Source organism: Carcharodon carcharias, chromosome 4, assembly GCF_017639515.1.
Source record: "Carcharodon carcharias isolate sCarCar2 chromosome 4, sCarCar2.pri, whole genome shotgun sequence".
Lineage (NCBI taxonomy): Eukaryota > Metazoa > Chordata > Chondrichthyes > Lamniformes > Lamnidae > Carcharodon > Carcharodon carcharias.
Window position 1 is genome coordinate 153,095,125 of NC_054470.1, and position 23,534 is coordinate 153,118,658.

Here is a 23,534-nt window from a genome sequence, read left to right on the forward strand (position 1 = left end):
GAAAATTCACAAACAGATGAAATTCAGGAATGTCAGTCAGACTTTGCTGAAGATTGTCATTTGTCCATAGGATAGTATTTAATTCCTTGTTCAATGTTAATCTGTTCCAAAATGGCACTCCACACTCAGAAGGATGAATAATTTAATTTTAAAAATAAAAGTTGAGGCTAATATTTTAGATTAAATTTGCGCTCTAATGTTGGAAATCATTAATTGAAGCCTAGTACAAGGACTGTGGTTTCCTGAAAGTATTGTAGTACACTTCCAAAAAAAAAACTTACACATCAATGTAAAATTAAGTAATGTTCCATCTACTATATTAGAATTTTCACATCGTGGGGAGGCGATGGTGTCATGGTATTGTCACTGGACTAGTTATCCAGGGTAATACTCTGGGGACCCGGGTTCTAAGCCAGCCACAGCAGATGGTGGAATTTGAATTCAATAAAAATCTGGAATTAAAAGTCTAATGATGACCATGGAAACATTGTCGATTATTATTAAAAACCCATTTGGTTCACTAATGTCCTTTAAGGAAGGAAATCTGTTGTCCTTACCTGGTTCATGTGGCTCCAGGCCACAGCAAATGCCCTCTGAAATGGCCTAGCAAGCCACTCAATTGTAATAATCTGCTACAAAAAGTCAAAAAAAAGGGAATTGGATGGACCACCCGGCATCGACCAACAGCAAGTGCAGCCGTCGACCCTGCAAAGTCCTCCTTACTAACATCTGGGAGTTACTGTCTCACAGTCTAGTCAAGCCTAACATAGTCATCCTCATGGAATCATACAGATAACGTCCCATACACCACCATCACCATCCCTGGGTATTCCTGTCCCACTGGCAGGACAGAGGTGACAGCACAGTGAGTGAGTTGCCCTGGGAGTCCTCAACATTGACTCAGGACCCCATGAAGTCTCATGGCATCAGATCAAACATGGGCAAGGAAACCTCCTGATTACCACGTACCACCCTCCCTCAGCTGATGAATCAGTACTGTACCATGTTAAACACAACTTGGAGGAAGCACTGAGAGTTGCAATGGCGTAGAATGTACTCTGGATGGGGGACTTCAATCACCAAGAATGGCTTGGCAACATCACTACTGACCGAGCCCTAAATTACATAGCTGCTAGACTAGTAATACTAATACTTTAGTCCAGAACTGTCTGAGACCTGGACTGCTCTTTCAGGTGAATATAAAAGATTTCATAAAGCTATTTTGAAGAGGGGCAGTGGAGTTATCGCTGGTTACTTGGGCAATATTTATCCTTCAATCAACAGCAGCAGGTGGTGAGGAAAAACATACTTGATCTCATCCTCACTAACCTGCCTGCCACAGATGCATCTGTCCATGACAGTACAGGTAGGAGTGACCACAGTTGTTGTAGAGATGAAGATAGAATACCCTCCATCTTGTTTGTGGCACTGCCCCTGTGCTAAATGGGATAGATTTCGAACAGATCTAGCAACTCAAGACTGGGCATCCATGAGGCACTGTGGGTCATTAGCAGCAGCTCGAACACAATCTGTAATCTCACAGCCCGACATATCCCCCATTACCATCAAGCCAGGGGGTCAACCCTGGTTCAATGAAGAATGCAGGAGGGTATGCCAGGGGCAGCACCAGGCATACCATTTTTGCATGCACAGGATTATTTGCATGCCAAACAGTATAAGCAGCAAGTGATAGACAGGGCTAAGCGATCTCACAATCAACCGATCAGATCTAAGCTCTGCAGTCCTGCCACATCCAGTCGTGAATGGTGGTGGACAATTAACTCACTAGAGGCGGCAGTTCCACAAATTTCCCCATCCTCAATGATGGAGGAGCCCAGCACATCAGTGCAAAAGATAAGGCTGAAGCATTTACTATAATCTTCAGCCAAAAGTGCCAAGTGGATGATCCATCTTGGCCTCCCCTAGAGGCACCCAGCACTACAGATGTCAGTCTTCAGCCAATTACATTCACTCCACATAATATCAAGAAATTGCTGAAGACACTGGATATTGCAAAGGCTATCGGCCCTGACAACATTCAAGCTCTTGTACTTCAGAACTTACTGCACCCCTAGCCAAACTGTTCCAGTACAGCTACAACACTGCCATCTACCCAGCTATGTCCTGTACACAAAAAGGACAAATCCAACCCAGCCAATTATTGCCCCATCAGTCTACTCTCGAACATCAGTAAAGTAATAGAAGGGGGTCATCAACAGTGCTATCAACCGGCACTTGTTTTGCAATAATCTGCTCACTGACGCCCAGTTTGGGTTCCGCCAAGGCCACTCAGTTCCTGACCTCGTTACAGCCTTGGTTCAAACATGGACAAAAGAACTGAACTCCCAAGGTGAGGTGAGAGTGACTGCCCTTGACATCAAGGCAGCATTTGACAGTGTGGCATCAGGAAGCCCTAGCAAAACTGGTGTCAATGGGAAACAGGGGGACAATTCTCCACTGGTTGGAGTCATACCTAGCACAATGGAAGACGGTTGTGGTTGTTGGAGGTCAGTTATCTCAGCTCCAAGGCATCACTGCAGGAGTTCCTCAGGGTAGTGTCCTAGGCCCAACCATCTTCAGCTGCTTCATCAAAGACCTTCCTTCCATCATGAGGTCAAAAGTGGGGATGTTTGCTGATGATTGCACAATGTTCAGCACCATTCGCGACTCCTCAGATACTGAAGCAGTCCATGTCGAGACGCAGCAAGGCCTGGACAACATCGGGGCTTGGGCTGACAAGTGGCAAGTAACATTCGCACCACACAAGTGGCAGGCAATGACCACCTCCAGCAAAAGAGAATACAACCATCGCCCCTTGATGTTCAATGGCATTACCATCACTGAATCCCCAACCAACAACATCTTGGGGGTTACCATTGACCAAAAACTGAACTGGACTAGCCACATAATTACTGTGGCTACAAGAGCAGGTCAGAAGCTAGGAATCCTTCAACGTGTGACTCACCTCCTGACTCCCGAAAGCCTGTCCACCATCTACAAGGCACAAGTCAGGAGTGTGATGGAATACTGAAACAAAAACAAAAATTGCTGGAAAAACTCAGCAGGTCTGACAGCATCTGTGGAGAGGAAGACAGAGTGTGATGGAATACTCCCCACTTGCCTGGATGAGTGCAGCTCCCACAATACTCAAGAAGCTTGACAGCATTCAGGACAAAGCAGCCCTCTTGATTGGCACCACATCCATAAACATTCACTCCCTCCATCACCGACATACAGAAGCAGCAGTGTGTACCATCTACAAGATGCACTGCAGGAATTCTCCAAGGCTCCTTCAACAGCAGCTTCCAAACCCACAACCACTACCATCTAGACGGACAAGGGCACCAGATAGATGGGACCACCAACACATGGAAGTTCCCCTCCAAGTCACTCACCATCCTGACTTGGAAATATATCGCTGTTCCTTCACTGTCGCTGGGTCCAAACCCTGGAACTTCCTTCCTAACCGCACTGTGGATGTACCTACACAACGTGGACTGCAGCGATTCAAAGGCAGCTCACCACCACCTTCTCAAGGGCAACTAGGGATGGGCAATAAATGCTGGCCCAGCCAGCGAAGCCCACATCCCATGGATGAATTAAAAAATTTCAAAATTTCACATGTTGCCATTTCTATGGTATTTACTATTGGGAATATTTTCTGTGCCTGGTTTTCATATTTCAAGTACAGTTTTATGATACTTTGCAAAAAAGTAAAATAGCAGACACTCGCCCTGCGGCCATTTGTAAACGGCATCTTTAGGCAAAAATTAACCAAAAAAGAGGAAATTATTACACATGGGTATGACAGAAGTGCGACTCAATAAAAATCACAATTTGCAAAACTCCCAATTTGTTTATTAATGTCCTTCAGGGGAGGAGACCTGCACCACTACCCAGTCTGGCCCACATATTCCTCCTGTCCCACACTGCACAATGGACCCTCCATCATCTTCTCAGGAAATAAAAGATAGTCAATAAATTTACCTTTGCTGGTGTTGCCACATCCAAAATATAAAAATAAAATTCAATTAACAAAGGATCCTAATATCTCCAAAAGACACTACCTGCTTACTTTAACAAGGATCAACATTTTGATTATTGAGCACCCCACTGTAATCAATTTTGCTATGTATAAAATGCAAATTATTTGCTAGAATGGTTTTGTGAGAGAACATCTTATGGCTCTTTGTTAGCATTAAACTTCATTTTTACTTATGAGACCGCAATATGAAATTGAGTTGTGGCACAACACACCTTTCATCACTCCTTAAAAGACCCATGCCAGTGCGAGGGAATCAGTTCTATTGCATCTTTGATATTGGTGCAATTTGATGTTTTGCATGAGAGGCATAAACATGCAAAATCATCTGATGGAAATGGCCTCACATCCCTAATTAAGGTGCATCAACTGCAGTGCAACTTTGCAATGTGGTATTTTGCAAATATGCAGTGTACACACGCAATCTGCAATCAGTTGAAGATGAATGAACCCTGAAGTGCTTGCCTGTTGGGTCAGAACTAGATCAGGCTTGGCTGCCAGTTCCACAGTCAAACAGTTTGCCAACACTCATCGTGTAAACAATTAAATGCACATTGTAGTGGAGCACTGCTGCTAGTAATTGGACCAAAAAATTGACAAGTTCTCACATAGCTCCAATATAGAAAGTACCTTTACAACACAGGTAAAAATGAGAAAAGGTAACTGAGCATAGTGCATCAGCTCTATCAGTGGAAGTCAAACTTTAAAAACGAATTTTTGTGCTTTAAATTTCCTTTAACTTATTCTTTCAAGTACACTCAAAAACTGACACTATTGAGCATAGATGCAGGTCCATTAAGCACGCATCAACCAGCTTTGCTTTACCAGAACAGGCAGCAGTGTAATCAGAGTTTGTGACCTTATCTGCCCAGTTGTACTGCTCTCAAATGCTCTCCAAGTCTCTCTTCTCTTTTAAGACTGTCCTTTAAAACCTACCTTTTTTTTTAAAACTAAGCTTTTCATATCCTGTCCTAATATGTGGCTTATGTGCTTCAATTAAAAATGTTGTTTGATAACAGTCCTGTGAAGCACCTTGGAACATTTTGCTACATTAAGGTGCTATATAAATGCAAGTTGTTCTCCCTTGGTATACTTGGGCAAAGGTTGTTCCATTCAGAAAACAATGAAAAGTTACACCAAGCCAATGTTTCAAAGGTCAATTAAGCTAAAGCACTTGAGTACAAAATCTGATTTGATTGTTGTGTTCCATCTACTGGAAATTTTATCTAACCAGATATCAAAACTCCCCAAATCTGGTTCAAGGGGTAAAGCAGTACAAGCTATTAAGCCCCATGGCTTGACACCCTGTCTTTACTGAGTGAGCTGGAAGCAGAATGGGCAGCTTCAAATCCACTTCAGTATCTCAGGGTTAGAGGGCAAGTGAAGGGGATATTGAAAACAAATAATTGCCAGAGTTCATGCACTAATTGTTATCTAATCATCCCTGCGGTTCTTGCCTGTTGGGTCAGAACCAGATCAGGCTTGGTTGTAGATCCACGATTGAACTGTCTGCCAACATTCATTGTGTAAACATTGTAGTGGAGGACTACCACCACGAATTAGACCATAAAACTGACAAGTACTCATACAGAACCAATAGAGAAAGTACCTTTAGGTGCTTAACAAAAGGAAGGGGTGGTGGTGGGAAAGAACACTTAAAAATGAGAGAGGGATACTTGTTGGCTCAATAAGTTACACATAGATTTTTTGAAAAAGGCCAGTCATCCAGGTTCAAAACCAGCTCAGGCAGATGATATCAGTCACCTGTCAGTAGGCCATCAGGATCCTATTTATCACATTAATCATTTAGATCACCATAATTCAGTTCCTAATATATGTAGGTCTACAGTACAAAACTGTCAGGGATTGACAGTTTCACTCAAAAAACACAATGTTTGATGTAATAAGTGGGGAAAAAAGACACTGATGCAATAGAGGCACTTTTGTGATATTTCAGAAGAGATGCATCACTTAGGAGTTAGGAGCATCACTACGCAACTGACCATACTTGGTCAAATGACAAAACTGGATGCCAAACATGAAAAGGTTTCATTGGCAAGCACCCATCACTTTGCGGATCATCAAGAATTTTTTGGATTTGGACATGCACCAGGTCAAGGTGGGAGACTTGGAAGTGAATTAAAATCAACTAATATTGGAAACAATAAAGCTGTATTACGGACTCGAAACGTTAACTGTGTTCCTCTCCGCAGGTGCTGCCAGACCTGCTGAGTTTTTCCAGGTATTTTTGTTTTTGCTTTTATTTTAGTATTTTATAGAGAATGCATCTACTCCCCTTGTGTTTATTGATGCTGAGCTGGATCGAAGATAACTCAGTACAATATGTGCAAATCTTTCTAAGCTGGAACTCAAAAGCACATATTTTCCAGCACACTTTTTTAAGGCTAGCCTGTGTATTAAAAGCAAGAAATGCAATTCAAATCTGAAGCAGCAAAATTATAATGCTCTTCCTTACATTTTTCTCTCTTTACTCGCATGAATCATTGGTTGCAAGGGGCCTGCCTTAGATGATTAGAGGCTATGCAAGATGGGAGTCCATTAGGCATAGAGAAAACTGGGAGAGGAAATGCCTAATTTTCAATTATTTTCCATGGAAAGTCAAAGCCTTCTGGCATTTTTTTTTTAAAAAATGGGTAACCTAGCAAAGGCAAGAATTCAATTTTTGGGAGACGATGGTAGAGAATAGGGATATGTGGTTATATCATATCTTTCTTTGTGGTATGATGCTTTACGACATCAACCAGATACAACACATTATCTCTCCATGAAATATATTGGTGATGCACGTCTATGGATTTTAAAAATGAGCATCTAATTATTTATCTCTTCACTAAACTTTTATAACTGGAAGATGCAATATGTGAGCATGCTATTTGTTCACCATTGGTTGAAATTTAGCTCAGATCAATTAGATGAAGGTTTTCCTCTCTTTGTTGATCATAAATTGAACTGTCTCAAACCATAACTAAGTGATAATGGACAAAAAGGCCACCATAATTTGCCAATCACACCAAGGACGTAGGACATGGCTGGTGATATGTATACATTCATACTGGTACAGTAAAGGAATTCTCTTGAGACTGGGGCTGAAGGAATATTCCTGGATCAGTGATTTGCTTACTCTGAATCTGGCTGTACTTGCCCTGATCTGGGAGTACTTCAAGCTGACACAGTGATGCAAGTGGGAAGGAAAAACAAAAAAAAAAATGTTCCATTCTCAAGTAACAACATGCTATTTGAATAGAAGATTCCCCTCCCAAAGAAATATAAAATTTCTGCATGTAATGGCTGTAAAAAGGTATTCTCAACAGCATACTGAAACGAAAACCAAACAAAATTTTCACAGTATCTGTTTCTACTAGGCAAATAAAATTATATCTAATAAAACTAAAACAAATACCTGTGCTTTCGTTTCTTGGGTGTTTTAGTACCGAGACTGGTACCATGACAGTGGGGGGAGGGGAGTTGAGTGTGCCAGATGCCTGAGCTTGCTGCAGAGGTGGAACTGTGGAACAATATTCTGATGGGATATTAGGGTTAGGGCTTGGACCAGTTGGACTCATCATTGTCTTAAATGCTTGAGCTGCAAAAGACCAAATAACATGCGCTGGTTTATGAACAGTTGACCTGAAACTACCCAACTCTTTCCAAAATCACTATGCAAAATGCTTCGAGCAGTCGTTCACAGTAATGCATCAAATCACCAACATAGGTGAAGTTAAATTCATTCAATGTCTTGAATTCTGAACCTGTTTCAAATGGAAAATGGTACAGCCCTTTAGGTTCCACATCAATTGCCATCAGATTTGCTTTTCTTCCACCCAGCCAAAGTCTAACTTTCAAGGCAAACAAAGTGAGAAATATTTTGATAAAGAAGTTAAAAACTGCTAGCTGAAAAAGCTTACTAAACAGCCCAATCTGCACCACAGGTTGTAGCATTTATAATCCAGCAGTTTAGCACCCAATTATTTACATTATAATGTAGTCAGATCATTCCAAAATTATTTTGTACAATTTTATAACCTAACAACTGAGTGTTAATCATGCTAATGATATACATGAGCTTACAAATAATATATTTGGCTGAATATATCACACAAACATTTTCATATTTTTTTCCTCAGCAGAACAGCAGAAAGCAAAACTTACATACTTACCAAGAGGAGGAATAAGTATGAGCTCCACTTTTTCCCTCAGTTTCTTTCTTGCTGAGCTAGGGAAAATTGTGACCATTTACACACATGAATGATTGTGAAGTTCATTTTCTTTCTTTCTCTCTTCTTTTTTCTATCTTCTCATGATTCTCAGTGAACTCCAGTTCCAAGGGAACCAGAAACCATTTGTTGACAGGTTGCTCAACTTTGGAAGCATTGCAGCAGTCAGTTGTCGTCATCCAACACCCACTTTGCTGGGTTCTAGAAAAAGGTCACCTCAAAACATTAACTCTTCCTATCTTGACAGATGCTGTCTGACCAATTGTATTGGGAAGGCAGTGGCATATTGGTATTTTCAGCGTAGTAGTATTCCAGAGACCCAGGGTAATGCTCTGGAGACGTGAGTTTGAATCCCTCCACGGAAGATGGTGAAATGTGAATTCAATAAAAGTCTGGAATTAAAAGTCTGATGATGACTACGAAGCTTTTGTCAATTGTTGTAAAAACTCATTTTGTTCAATAATGCCTTTTAGGGGAAGGAAATCTGCCATCCTTACCTGGTCTGGCTTACATATGACTCCAGACCCACAGCAATGTGGTTGATTCTTAGATGCCCTCTGAACATGGGCAAACAGGGATGGGCAGTAAATGCTGGCTTAGCCAGAAATGCCTACATTCCATTAATGAATAAAAAAAATTTACAAAATTTTCAAGTAATAATCCACTTTGTATGAGTCATTGAATAAATGGAATGATGGCCAATTATTTCCCCTTAGTGCTAATGGGCAATAGATATCGACATCATGACTGCCCCATGTGAGATCAGCTAACAGTGGAGAACCAGGATAGTTGATGGGGGCCTCCTGGTTTAATTGAATACTCCACGAGGCAGTACACTCATCCAGGATCATCAGTAGAATCTAGAGTTTATTTTCTGTGACAAAGCTTCAGTGTTTCCAGATTTGAAAAGCTAGTGTTAGAACCTTTAAAAAAGAGCTAACACACTTTTTTCCCTATATGACAACAGAGATTTTACTTCAAATATTCAGGAATGTGAACCTATTTGTGTATTGCCTTCCTTGCACACTTGGATGGACTCATCTGAAAAGGTTTCACTTTTATTTTTCAAACATTTACTGGGCTCCCACTCTTCTGCAGCAAGTATCAGCATTTCTAAGCTGAATGTCCTTCAGTCACATGACTTCCATGTTCACAGGGGCAGTGACTTTAATGATGTATATTCAAAATAAAAAAATAGTCACATAGCCAGTTATTTAAGGCAGAATTAAGCTGCATGACAACTGAGGTGTGGGATTAAAAAGTGCTCATCAGCTAACTCGTTAGAAATTTGATTTTCACATTAACCCTTTAAAAAGATTGATTATTAGGAGTTCTCAAAATTCACTGATCCAGTTTAGAGTCATGATGCACATCTTGCGTGAAAAAAGGTCTACAACATTCAATTGTGACTATGGGATAAATATGCCAACCTTCACTTTAGGAAGCAGTTTATCAATAACTCAAGTAAAACTATTGACTTTAATCATAAAATGCACAACTCAAAGAACTGGGTGGTACAGTGGTTAAACATTAACATTTCACCTCTGGCATTTGGGGTTAAATGCTTTTCAAACTGGTGAAATTGAAGTCTCTACCACTTTTTTTGGGAGTGCGTCTGCGATTTAAATACACGTTGTGAGTGCACGGTTGCTTAAAGGGGCCCATTTGTGCACAGCCTGCATGGGGCCAATCGGGGACTTCACTGGCGCGCACTTTGAAGGATCGTCACAGTCATCAGTAAGACCAATGTGAAATGAGTTCAAGCATTGCCAATTAAACCACCTGCACACAAAACTGCCCCAAATTCTACATTAATTCTCAGACACTCATTCTGGCCTCAGTATGTTTGGATGTGGCAAGTATAATGCTTACGCTCGAGCTTGCAGGGCCATCAATTTTTACAACTACAAAACTGTCTTGTGATGGCACCTTCAAGGAAATTAGCTGATCTCAACTGTGAGCTGAGAACAAAAACAAATTACTACTTCTGCACACAACTATTGGAGAGGAGAGACTGCAAGTAAAGACAAAGGGGTATTTTTCCACTTTCATATCATCAACTACTGCAATTTTGAACCAAAAGTGAAAAGACACTCTAGAGCGAAGTGTTTATCTTACAGTTCTGACGAAAATTCCTCCTGTATCACGGAACATGGTGGAACCTCAACCAACACAAGGTGTTGTCCTCAGTCAATGCATACCTCGCTTGTATAAAATATTGCAATACATAGTGTTTGGATTTACCTGCTTTGCACTGGCAGCCAAAAAGAACTACATGACTGAAAATCTAACAGCCTAAGATATATCTTGTATTTGGATACCAATTTGGAAATCTCTAATTTAAATACTTGTTAAATGAACAGAAGTCCTGATGTCTAGTTTTGTTTCAATTTGGCCAAAATAGGTTAATGTCTGAAAAAAGAGAAAAGATTCCATCCCAATAAACACATTAAAAATAACTTTTGTTGTGAAAATCTGGTTCATAATTCATATGTTTTAGAATATAAATTTTAGCTTAGGCTGGAGGTTAAAGTGTTATATGTATGATAAGTGGACATCTGATTGAGAAGCTGATTGATAAACAACCCTGATGTGAAGTCAAATCATATAAGCCTAGGTTTAATTAACCTGTGTTTGACTTATAAGGTTGATGGTTAAAAAAAACCGTTTGGAACTAGAGATAGTTTAGTTAAGTTGCATTTGTATTTGTGGGGGTTAGGAATAAGCTATAGCATTAAGTTTAGGTTTTAGCTTTAAGTTTAATACATATTTTTCTAATTGCAGGTTCAAAAGATGAAAACTGGAATCTAGTTCATTTTTGAGTGGACACAGCAGATCTAAGGCTTTGTTTGTGTATCTGCATTTTTAACGAGGTGTTACGACTCTTGCATGGGTTTAAGGGAGTTAAAATAAAGAAAAACTGGGCTGTTGCCTAGCAACGAGAGTCTACACAGAGAAAGGGAGAAACAGAAAGCAATTTTAGTTCAGTTGGAAGCAGCTGCCAGAAGCTGGATGCAGGAGAAGGAACTGTAGGAAGCAGGTTCCAAAAATCAAAGAAAAAAGTCCCCAAAACCAGGGAGTGGAATGAGAAAAGTCCCAAGAGGACAGTTAAGTCAAAGGACAAAGACAGGAATCTGGGAAAGGTCCCATTAAGTGAAGTTAAGTGAGAGGAGCAGAAGAAGATTCCAAGCTTAAAGAGAGGAAGCTGCAGGACACAGACTTAAAGCAAAATAGACTTGTGAGAAGCCAGGAGATCGTCAGGTTAGTGACTCCTTAATATGGGCACGTGAAGCAGTGGTGTTCTGTTGGCACAGCTGAGCATCTGAGAGTGCATGGAAGAAAATTTGAATGGATGCAGCAATCCCAGGGAAAGGAACTCCGAAAGGAGAGTTCAAAACCCTGGAGGTGGATCGTTGTGGAAAGCATCCAAGAGAAAGTGTTGTTTGGGTGAAGATTCCAAAGCGGATCCTTTGAAAGTCGAGATTGGAAACCCTCGTGTGAAAGATAGAGTTCAGTGAGACCAGTTGGCACATGGTGTGACCAAGCATCGGTGGGGGGGGGGGGGGTTGATGAGAGAACAATGCCATCTGTTTGGGGTGACATCTGTTACTCTGTTTCAGAGTGTGGTGTATCTGATCACAGGTCGCCTATTGGTTTACATGGACTATGTGCTAACCATGAATATTAGAATATAAGATAGCTTTTGTAACTTGTGTTATTCTTATGAATCTGTAAATATCTGTAAAGGTATAGTTGTGGGTGAAGGAATATTGTAATATAGTTCATCTTTTCTTATTTAATAAATGTCTTATTCTTCTGTTAAAAATTCATCAGCTGACTCCTGTGACTTAGTTTAGTACCTACCCTCCACATTTCTAAGCAAAAGATAAAAGCTAGAATCTATCAAGCCGGGTTCCACCCTGGGATCCAACTTGTCCAGTAGTAACATCAGCTGGAATCATAACAAAACAAACAATAGATGTCCCATTTCTGGACCCCTGAGTACAGCCAAGATGTCTATCGTTATCTCCATAAAAAACTGAAAGCTAGTAATTCTGGGAAAGAGGGTTGTACTACCCCATTAGAGATAGAAGTTATTCACATGGATTGCAGAATTAGAGCTGTCTTGAAGGTAATATAATTTGGTTGCATTTTATGATTGAACTACTCCAAAGCATGCTACATTGCCATAGGGATAGTGATTCAGGGTGGAACATTGGTTAAAAGGTTCTTTTGTTTAATTTGTCTGTGTGCTTGCTGACAGAAACAAGCAGTTAATTTGGGAACAGAGACAATTGCAGCTTTGTTTTGGTGCAGACTGCACCTCACCAGGTTGAGAAAGCCAACAGCAGATGGCAGTCAGTTAGGCCTGCATTTCAAGCAGAGAAATACTAACCTCATCATACAGCATGAGGAATGTTTGGATTTTGAGGAAAAAGCAGCTGGAAGATTTGCTCTAGCTTGCAGCAAGTGAAAGAAATCTAAAGTAGTCCTCACAGAGCTTTTTGGCAGAGAGCAGTCAATAAGAGTTAGTTTAGAAATCTGTCGCGACCCAAACAAGGAGCTGAGGCATCCACAACCATGAGGTCTGTAACGAAAAGGTAGAGGATCAGAGCCAAAAAACTAATGGTAGGGCTCCCTAAAAATCTTACTTCGAAGAATAGCTGGAACACAGGAGAGAACTTAAAGTGACTTTGGAGGGGGCTGATTCGTCATCAGGAAAAGTGAATGAACTTCAAGATTTCCTAAGATAAGGGAAATCTTGGGGGGAGTAAAGGATGGAACCTAGTTCATAGCATAAGCAGTTATAAACTGGAGTGTTAGGTTAATAGTGCTTGCTTTGTTTAATTTTTATATACAATAGAGTTTGTTTATGTTTAAAAACCATGAAATCTTGCGGTGTAGTGATTTAAGTGATTAACTTCCCCCCATCCAACATTCTCAAAATGCCCTTTAACTCCTGGAGCAAGCAACGTGTGCTAAAGGATGGTAAACATAGGCCTAACAGGATGCACACCTCAGAATAGTCTGCTGTGGTAAGCTGAACTTGATATCACTGCTACATGTGCACGTTTCTAAGCAGAGCTGCTGGATAGCAATCAGGAGAGGGAATCCTACCTGAGATTTCTTTTCCGCAACTCAAAAGATGTTGAAACCAAATGCAGAACTCCCATCACCAACCAAGAAAAAAAAATCAGGTACCAGCATAGACCAGATAAAAGTCCAGGAAATTTTCTGGTTAGTACAACTCCAACGCACAACACAGTGCACTAACACACAGGCATAATTTTGAACAAACATTGGGCTCTTAGTCTATAGTCATGTTGCCTACTGTTCTAATCCACATGCTGTTATACTGGCAGTTGGTCCCAGTTGCATGTTTGAGTTTGCTTAGTGCTATAATTATATATAAATAGCGGAAACGGTGGCAGAGTGGTATTGTCACTGGACTAGTAATCCAGAGACCATGGGTACTGCTCTGGGGACCAGAGAAGCAGAGTAATCCACTGAAGACCCACCTTGAATCCCACTACAGCAGTTGGTGAAATTTGAATTCAATAAAAATCTGGAATTAAAAGTCTAATGATGAGCATGAAACATTACTGATTGTTGTAAAAACCCATCTGGTTTACTGCTGTCCTTCAAGGAAGGAATTCAGCCATCCTTACCTGTAACTCCAGATCCACAGCAATGTGGTTGACCCTTAACTGACCTAGCAAGCCAGTCAGTTGTATCAAACCACTAAAAAGTCCAAAAGGAATGAAACCGGATGGACCACCTGGCATTGGCCAAGGCACCAGAAACAACAATGGCAAATTCAGCCCTGTTGACCCTGCAAAGCCCTCCTTACTAACAACTGGGGCTAGTGTCAAAATTGGGAGAGCTGTCTCACAAACTAGTCAAGAACACTCTCAAAATCGTGTCTTGCAGACAATGTCCCAGGCACCACCATTACCATCCCTGGGTATGTCCTGTCCCACCGGAGGGACAGGCCCAGCAGAGATGGCAGCACGGTGACTTACAGGCAGGAGGAAGGAAGGTCCTTTTAAACCAGGACAAGCTTCAGAGTGAACGGAAAGCAGGTGATGCTCACTGAACCCTGTACTTAACAGCTAGGTTTTTCCCCAGTAGGGTAGGGTTTGCTTCTGGACATGGAAAGGGTCCAGAAGGGAAGAGTGGAAATTGGTATTTGTACTGAACTATAGTTTAACAATAAAACAGTTGTGATTCACAGAATGTCTTCTGCTGCCTGATTCAGTAAATAGATATCCACCTATTAGACACCCCCCTCAGCTGATGAATCAGTACTCCTCCATGTTGAACACCTCTTGGAGGAAGCACTGAGAGTGGCAAGGGTACTTCATTGTCCATCAAGAGTGACTCGGTAACACTACTAGGACCTGGCCAGCGTGGTCTGTAAAGGACATAGCTGCTATACTGGGTCTGCAACAGGTGGTCAGGGAACCAACAAGAGCAAAAACATACTTGACCTCATCCTCACCAACCTGCATGCTACAGATGCATCTGTCCATGACACTATCGGTAGGAGTGATCACTGCACAATCATTGTGGAGACGAAGTCCCATCTCCACATTGAGAATACCCTCTGTGTTGTGTGGCACCACCACTGTGCTAAGTGGGATATGTTTCCAACAGATCTAACAACTCAAGACTGGACAACAATGAGGCACAGTGGACCATCAGCAGCAGCAAAATTGTACTCAACCACAACCTATAACCTCATGGCCTGGCATATCCCCCATTCTACCATTATCACCAAGCCAGGAGATCAACCCTGGTTCAATGAAGAGTGCAGGAGGGCATGCCAGGAGCAGCACCAGGCATACCTAAAAATGAGGTGTCAACCTGGTGAAGCTACAACACAGGATTACTTGCATACTAAACAACATAAGCAGCAAGTGATAGACAGGGCTAAGCGATCCCACAGCCAACAGATCAGATCTAAACTCTGCAGTCCTGCCACATCCAGTCGTGAATGGTGATGGACAATTAAACAACTCACTGGAGGAGGCAGCTCCACAAATATCCCCATCCTTAACAATGGGGGAGCCCAGCACATCAGTGCAAAAGATAAGGCTGAAGCATTTGCTACAATCTTTAGCCAGGAGTGCTAACTGGATGATCCATCTCAGAATCCTCCAATGGTCCCCAGCATCACAGATGCCAGTCTTCAGCCAAATCAATTCACTCCATGTGATATCAAGTAACAGCTGAAGGCACTGGATACTGCAAAGAGTAGGGGCCCTGACAATGTTCCGGCAATAGTACTGAAGACTTGTGCTGCAGAACTTGCCGCGCCCCTAGCCAAGCTGTTCCAATACAGCTACAACACTGGTAATTAGGGATGGGCTACAATTTGGGACGGGTAATAAATGCTGGCCTAGCTAGCGACACCCACATCTTGTGAATGCATAAAAAAATGCTATAAATTTGTCTCTTGTTAGAAAAACCCCAGTTAACCAAAATATTGAAAAATTCAATACAGCTTTTAATCTAAGTGCTTTAGCATTGCTGTAAAAAAGAGACACGTATAAGCTTTGTGTCTTGCATTCATCTGGACACATCACAAGAATGCCAATAAGGGGAAAACAACAATTTATACTGTAAGTGAAGAGTGTGTTGATTGGTTGGCAAGTAGCGTTGCCATGGAGAAAGTACCAGTGATGGTCAAGATTGACCCTGATTGGTCAAGGCAGTGCCCTGAGGAATGAGTCAGCGAATGGCTGTCACTTACTTTATTTCGCTGAAACAGACATAATGTGTGTACATGTTCTGTCTGCAAACAGGGACCTGTGTATTAACATACATAGCTTCCAATACACGCAAATGCACCACACTGCGAGCCCGACTAACAATCAACTTGGCCGTCAACATAAGTCTTAGCACACGGAGGGTTATTTAGCAAATGTTGTCCAAACGCAGTATCACATCTAATGTTGGACACTGTGTTGAGTTTTGCAAACATGGGCAATGCCTTGACCAATCAGGGTCAAAGCTTGGTTTAAATTTCAAACAATGCTTGGCAGTTAACCGTCAATGGTGCATGGTCCATGGCAATGCAACTTGCCAACAAACAGCACTATTTACATAAAGTATAAATTGTTGTTTTCCCCTTATACTGGTATTCTTACAACGTGTGCTGATAAGTACAAGACCAAAAGCTTAGGCATCTCTTTTTTTTCCAGCAATACTCAAGTTCTGTGCCACCAAACAACTACTTTAGCATTAACATGAAGATGGATACTATTGTTTTTAATATTTTGGGAATATGGTGGTATTCTGTAAAGAAGGATGTGTGTGGGTCCATGATTAATTAAACTGGGCAAGGTGGTGGGGGGGGGGGATTCATAGAAACAGCTTGTCTGTGAGAGTTGAAAGATCAAAAAAGGTAAAAGGTGCCATATGTACACATTTGTAATGAGAGGCTAAGGTGAAGTTGGATTTATAAGTAAATAGGTTGGGTTTGAAATCTGCTTTATAAGTAGGGACTTGACTTCTCAGCTGTTAAATTTCAAAAGGGAGTTTAGAAGTGACAAGGGGCTTCTACAACTTACAAACGTTTCATAAGTAAACAAGGGAAGGTTATTAAATTTTATTTGACCCCAAAGTGGGGGCAATGAGAAAACATAAAAGATTTTTATATTTCGGAAAAGTTGAGTTCAAAGAGGTGCTTAGAAAAATGGAATCCAAGATGAAAGAGAAAGAAGATACTTAAGAAATGTTTAGCAAAGTTGTGGGTGGGAGGGGAGATGTCCTGATACCAGCCCTGTGCTGAGAAAAGGTGTAAAATCTGAAACACCCATCCAGTCAAACCAAAAAAAATCTTTGTTTCATTAAGTGGTCTGTTTCAGAACATGCTTGGATCTCCATGCAGCGTGGAAGAGAGTGAGAAGCTGTGTGAACTGAAATGACAGCAGTTTTTGCCTTGGGTAATATTGCTGAGATTTTTAACTCCCAGAATCCAAAAGGGAGCTGTTGACAAGTAGTTTACTTGTGTTCCGATCAAGTGAGTTTTTTTGCAGGATGTTTTGTAAGATTTTTTTTTAAACTATGTAGCTTTAATCTTGAGAAGTATTTTTTCTTGTTACTAAATCTTATAAATTTAAAACCCTAAAAAAATGTTACAGGGATTCTATGCTTCTGGAATCAGTAGCTTTTTACCTTGTTTTCAAAATGCAAAAAAACGTAAGACAAGTTTCCCACTGGGATTTGGCTTGCTCAGCAAATAATATCTGCTGTTGTTTAAATGTCCACCGCAATTCACGACTGGATGTGGCAGGGCTGCAGAGTTTAGATCTGATCTGTTGGTTGTGGGGTTGTTTAGCTCTGTCTATCACTTGCTGCTTATGCTGGTTGGCATGCAAGTAGTCCTGTGCTTCACCAGGTTTACACCGCATTTTTAGGTGTGCCTTAGTGTTGCTCCTGGCATGCTCTCCTGTACTCTTCATTGAACCAGGGTTGATCCCCTGGCTTGATGGGAATGGTAAAGTGGGGGATATGCTGGGCCATGAGATTACAGGTTGTGTCCGAGTACAATTCTGCTGCTGATGGCCCACAGCGCCTCATGGTTGCCCAGTCTTGAGTTGCTAGATCTGTTCAAAATCTATCCCAATTAGCACGGTGGCAGTGCCACAAAACACGATGGAGGGTATCCTCAATGTCTCCACAATGAATTCAAGGCATGCATCTCAAAATTTATACAAACTGCAAACAAGTTACGGCAGTTGCTTCAAGTTTCCCTTTGCAATTTGAACTCAGCATTTACCATTAGCTGTGCCATAAAATGTGAATAAAAATCTGGAATTAAAAGTCTAATGATGACCATGAAGCCATTGCCGATTGTGTAAAAACCCATCTGGCTCAGTAATGTCCTCTAGGGCAGAAAATTTGTTGTCCTTCCTTGATCTGGTCTACATATGATTCCAGACCCAAAGCAATGCGGTTGACTCATAAAAGCCTTCTGAAATGACCTAGCAAGCCACTAAGTTGTATCTAACCGCTACAAAGCCTCAAGAAAGGAATGAAACCGGATGGACCACCCGGCATCAGCCTAAGCACCAGAAATGACAACGCCAAACTCAGCCCTGCCGACCCTGCAAAGTCGTCCTTACTGACACTCAGGGGCTAGTGCTAAAATTGGAAGAGCTGTGTCAGATTAGTCAAGCAACAGCCTGAGATAGTCATCCTCACGGAATCATACCTTACCGATAATGTCCCAGACACCACCATCCCTGGGTATGTCCTGCCCCACCAAAAGGGTGGCAGAGGTGGCAGCACAGTGGTATACAGTGGGGAGGGAGTTGCCCTGGGCATCCTCAACACCAACTCTGAACCCATGAAGTCTCATGGCATCAGGTCAAACATGGGCAAGGAAACCTCCTGCTGATTACCATGTACTGCCCTCCTTCAGCTGATGAATCAGTGCTCCATGTTGAATATCACTTGGAGGAAACACTGAGGATGGCAAGTATACTGAATATATTCTGGAGGGGAGACTATAATGTCCATCACCAAGAGTGGCTCGGTAGCACCACTACTGATTGGGCTAGCTGAGTCCTAAGTGACATAGCTGCTAGACTGGGTCTGCAACAGGTGGTGAGGAAACCAACAAGGAGTTCTCCATGCATTCAGCAATGGTGATACAATCAAGCAAGATAAGCAACTAATCACATTGCAGCATTCTCACTGTCAGCAAACCAAGAATTTCAAAGCACTGATTATCCTTCATTTGTAATATAACTTTAGAGAGAGCAAAATAAGGCAAGGGTAAAAGGATAAAAAGGCAAATTCTCATTGCGTTCAGTGATTTCTAATTGATGGAATTATGCAGGGGCTTCAACAGTACACCTAAGAGGAGCACTGACAGCAACTTGTGAATTTCCGTGTTTAACTGCACACACAAGAAATTGAAGCAAGAGAAGGCTATACAGCTCTTGAGTCTGTTCCACCATCCAATATCATGGCTGAACTGATCTTGGCCTCAACTCCACTTTCCTGCCTGTTCCACATAACGCTCAACTCCTCTGTACCTTCTGTATTTAACTGCTGTATCCATATGTTGCTGTCAGTTTCAGAGGAGCAAGGACAACGGATGGTGATGGTTTCACCATTATTACTCGCCAAAACCCAGACCAAAAAAAACGAACACCATAATTTGCAACTCTTTCCAAAGCAGTACAAATTATTTGTAAAACATACAAGTTAATGCATGCTTAAAATATCCCATCTTCAATAAAACATAAAGCATTATTCTTTGAACTCAAATGTCACTTGATAGTTTAATAGGAAGCATGCAAAGTTTTCAGATGTCCATTTCAATTGTGGAAACATTGCTTGCGAGAGAGAATTTGAGAGGAGGTACTAGTGGTCATAGATCCATAGGCTTGTAAAGTACTGCAAGTGAAGCTATGAATATCACAAACAGTATACTGGCACAACACTCGTTCAACTGAAGTGTTTTCTCCACTACATTGCGCATAAGAACATTTTGTAAGAAACAAGAGCAAGAGAAGGCCGTATAGCTCTCACGCCTGTTCCATCATTCAATATCATGGCTGAACTCATCTTGGCCTCACCTCTACTTTCCTGTCTGTTCCCCATAATCTTCAACTCCCCTACAGCTGAAAACTTGTCTATCATAACCTTGAATATATTCAATGACTCAGGCTCCACTACTCTCTGGGGTAGAATTCCAAAGGTCAACAACCCTCAGAAGAAATTCCTCCTCATCTTGTCTTAAATGGCTGGCCCTTTATTCTGAAACTGTGTCCCCACATTCCATATTCCACCACAAGGGAAAACAACCTCTCAACATCTACCTTGTCAAATCCCTTCAGAATCTTTATGTTTCACGATCACCTCTTATTCTTCTAACCTCAAAGTATAGGCGCAACCTGCTCAACCTTTCCACATAAGAGAGAGCCCCTTCATCTCAGGAATTAACTTAAGTGAACCTTCTCTGAGCTGCCTATGTATGAGTACATCCCTCCTTATTTGATGCCAAAACTGTATGCAATGAAAAGACTTGAAAGGGTCAAGATTCCCCCACCATTCGCCACTCCTATTCCAGTTATTACCTTACAACCTTATCCTTTTCACAAAAAAGGATGATTCACATTGGATAAAATTCCTCAATTTATAGGAAGTCATCAGTACCTCACCTCAGTGCTCTAATTTCTGACCATTTGCAGCAAGTGATAGGAATGGAAAGAACAGCAGAATCATTGAATCAACCAAGACAGGAGGAGGCCATTAGCTCCATAACATGCCAGCGCCAGTTCTTTGAATCAGCTTATCCAATTAGTCCCACTTCTCTGTTCTTGACTCATAGCTCTGCAATTTATTCTTGTTCAAATATTTAAACATACAAGTTGGATGCTTAGCATACAAAACATCTTGCTAGAAGCTGACTACCCATAAAACTGACCACGCCCCTCGCTCAAATTAATCACCACTACGAGTTACAGCTCATTGCACCTGTTTTTGGGTCTTCAAAAAGGTTCTTAAAATTCAATATTCTTTTAGACTTTAAGAGCATTAATAGGCATGTTTAAAAGCTTTTAATATACACTTTCTAATTTGCTAAACAACTGACTACTGTACAATATAACTGGTAAGTGCTTCTGCATAATTTTATAAAATCACTTTCAGTTGTTTAAAATTGGGTTAGACACAAGTAGTTGATTAGAACATCTAATTAAAAATACTTATTTTTGTGATAAACACATTTTCAACTGTATTGTTACAATTGAGCCAAGGTTCCACTCAAATTTATCAAGGGACATTTTCAAAGCAATTTTGTTCCAAAAAACATTCCAAAATGCTGTTTGATCGTAGTGGTTCACAGCAGATTTATGTTTGCCATATGCAAATATATTTGAGTGGACACTTGAGACAAAAAAAAGTTCTCAAAACTCAAACTAGAGGGTAATTTCCACCCAAACCACCAACTGCACCCAAAGTGAAACTCCAGACAACGGTGTAGAAGAAAGCATAATTTTGCTGCATCGCACCACTGTGCTCTTTAAGTGAAAATAATTTTAGATAAACATTGGAAGCTTGAAAAAAATATAGAAGTGAAACCTAGAGCCAGTATAAACATCTGTGGCAGATATGTTTGTGCTCAACAGCTGCTCTGCTTTTTAATTGTTATACAGACAGAAGGCACAAGACAATACAATCTCAACCATTTCCAGCAGTGCTGCATTAATTTTCTCTTCAGCGCTGTTGGTTGGTATTTTTGCATGGAGCATGAGCCCATAATCCTCCAAAATCCACACGTGCTTTCTGGTAAATGGATAACAATTAGGTAGGAATCTTGTTCAACTTTCCATTCCCTTTCCAGAAACAGGCTAAAACAATGTCCCACAATCATCCTAGTTCAAGAGCAATAACAGCACACAAGAAGTTGGAAAGCATAAATCCACTTGTGCACAGCCACTGACTTCACATCTCAATAATATCTTTTGTTTGTGTATCCCATTAAAACTCAAGTTGACCATTTACTTCACATACAAAATTTAAAGTTGAGATTCTTTGCAGATGACTGACTTAACACATTAGACTCATATAACATAAAAACATTGAACATATCAGAGAGTCATATTAGACTTAAAACGGTAACTGTTTCTTTTTCCACAGATGCTGCCAGAAGTGCTGAGTTTTTCCAGCACTATGTTTTTAATCACTGACTTAAATGTACTATCTTAGTCGCAATGCCAAGTTAAGGTTTTTGTAGAGATTTTTTTTTAAAAATTGTAGTCCATTGGTTTGGTGCTATGACAGTTCTAGTGCTAGCTATTGAACAGCTCAGAACCTATCGCGGGTTTTGTTGCCACTATGCAAAAACATTGTAATTTTGTCGATTGGCTCCCCTTTTCTCCCTTAGAGTCAGAGTCAGAGATATACAGCACAGAAACTGGCCATCAAGCACCTATCTATTCTAATCCAAATTTCCAACTCCTGGCCCATAACCCTGTATGCCATTGTGTTTAAAGTGCTCATCTAAGTACTTCTTAAATGTTGTGAAGGTTCCTGTCTCTACCACCTCCTCAGGCAGCGTGTTCCAAATTCCAACCACCCTCTGAGTGAAAAAATTCCCTCTAAACCTCCTGCCCCTTACCTTAAATCGATGCTCCCTGGTTATTGACTCCTCCACCAAGGGGAAAAGTTTCTTCCTATCTGTGCCCTTCATAATTTTGTATACCTCTATCAGGTCTTCCCCCCCACCCCCACCACACACCCAGCCTTTTCAGCTCTAAGGAGAACAACCCTAGCCTATCCAATCTCTCTACACAGCTGAAACGCTCCAGCCCAGGCAACAGCTTGGTGAATCTCCTCTGCGTCCTCTCCTGTGCAATCACATCCTTCCTATAATGTAGCGACCAGAAGTCCAGCTAATTAGCGTCCTGAAGGCACTAGCGTCCTAAATGGTTCAGTTGCCAGGTATCTGTCACTACATTGCCCAATTTGTGTTTCTTCATGAAATAAGCCTCATTAAGTTAGTGCTAGCACCCTATTTGATCAGAGATTCCCTGGTTTGTCCTGATCTCATGTTCACACATGACATTTTAACAAGCAGTCATCAAGACCAAGAACCAAGAGTTATTGTATGGAGGAGGATAAAGTGATTTTCCCTGTAGAAGGAAGGAACCCATCCCAATAAAACAAGAGCATTCTTCTAACTAATGGATAATCAAGCTTAACATTGCAAAAAGACATTGAAAAAGTTTAGAGCCGCTTACCTTTCTGTATGCTGCTATAACAGACAACACAAACACGAGCTTCCTTGTTTTCCAAATACTGCAGCTTACACTTTTGATTACAACAGGCAGCACAGAAAACCTAGAAAAGTGATTGCATCAGTGCCATTGTTAAAACAAATAGCACAGTAAAAACAAAGAACCACACTTGTTGTTTGGCATTTTTAAGACATACAAAGTTAGCAAGTATGGCGGACTCCAAAATAGAAAACTCCATTATTACATTCAAAGTCAATATTCAACTTCAAGTTATAATAGAAAGTGCATAAAAGAAAAAAAATGTGTGAAGATAAGAACATAGGACTGTAGAGAAGGCCATTCGGCCCTTTGAATCTGCTCTACCATTTGGTAAGATCAGCCCTGTTGTCTACTGCTGCTCCTATTTGTATTCTTGTGACTTCTGGGTGAACCCCCAAGCACTTCTTCTGGGGCACCTGAGGTACAAACCCCCAGAGATCAGAATGTCTGGGCAAA

The 23,534-nt window shown here is 41.1% G+C and overlaps 1 protein-coding gene across 1 annotated transcript in view; it reads right to left on the reverse strand.

The window, feature by feature from the left end:
* Positions 1–23,136, reverse strand: part of zfyve16 (zinc finger, FYVE domain containing 16) — a 72,875-nt gene extending 49,739 nt beyond the window's left edge. The window contains exons 1-2 of the mRNA XM_041186257.1: positions 23,043–23,136; positions 7,464–7,646 (exon numbers count right to left, since the gene is read on the reverse strand). Of these exons, the coding sequence (XP_041042191.1) occupies positions 7,464–7,629 (166 nt within the window). The 5' untranslated portion in view covers positions 7,630–7,646; positions 23,043–23,136. The remainder of the gene's footprint in view (positions 1–7,463; positions 7,647–23,042) is intronic.
* Positions 23,137–23,534: the final 398 nt, after the last annotated feature.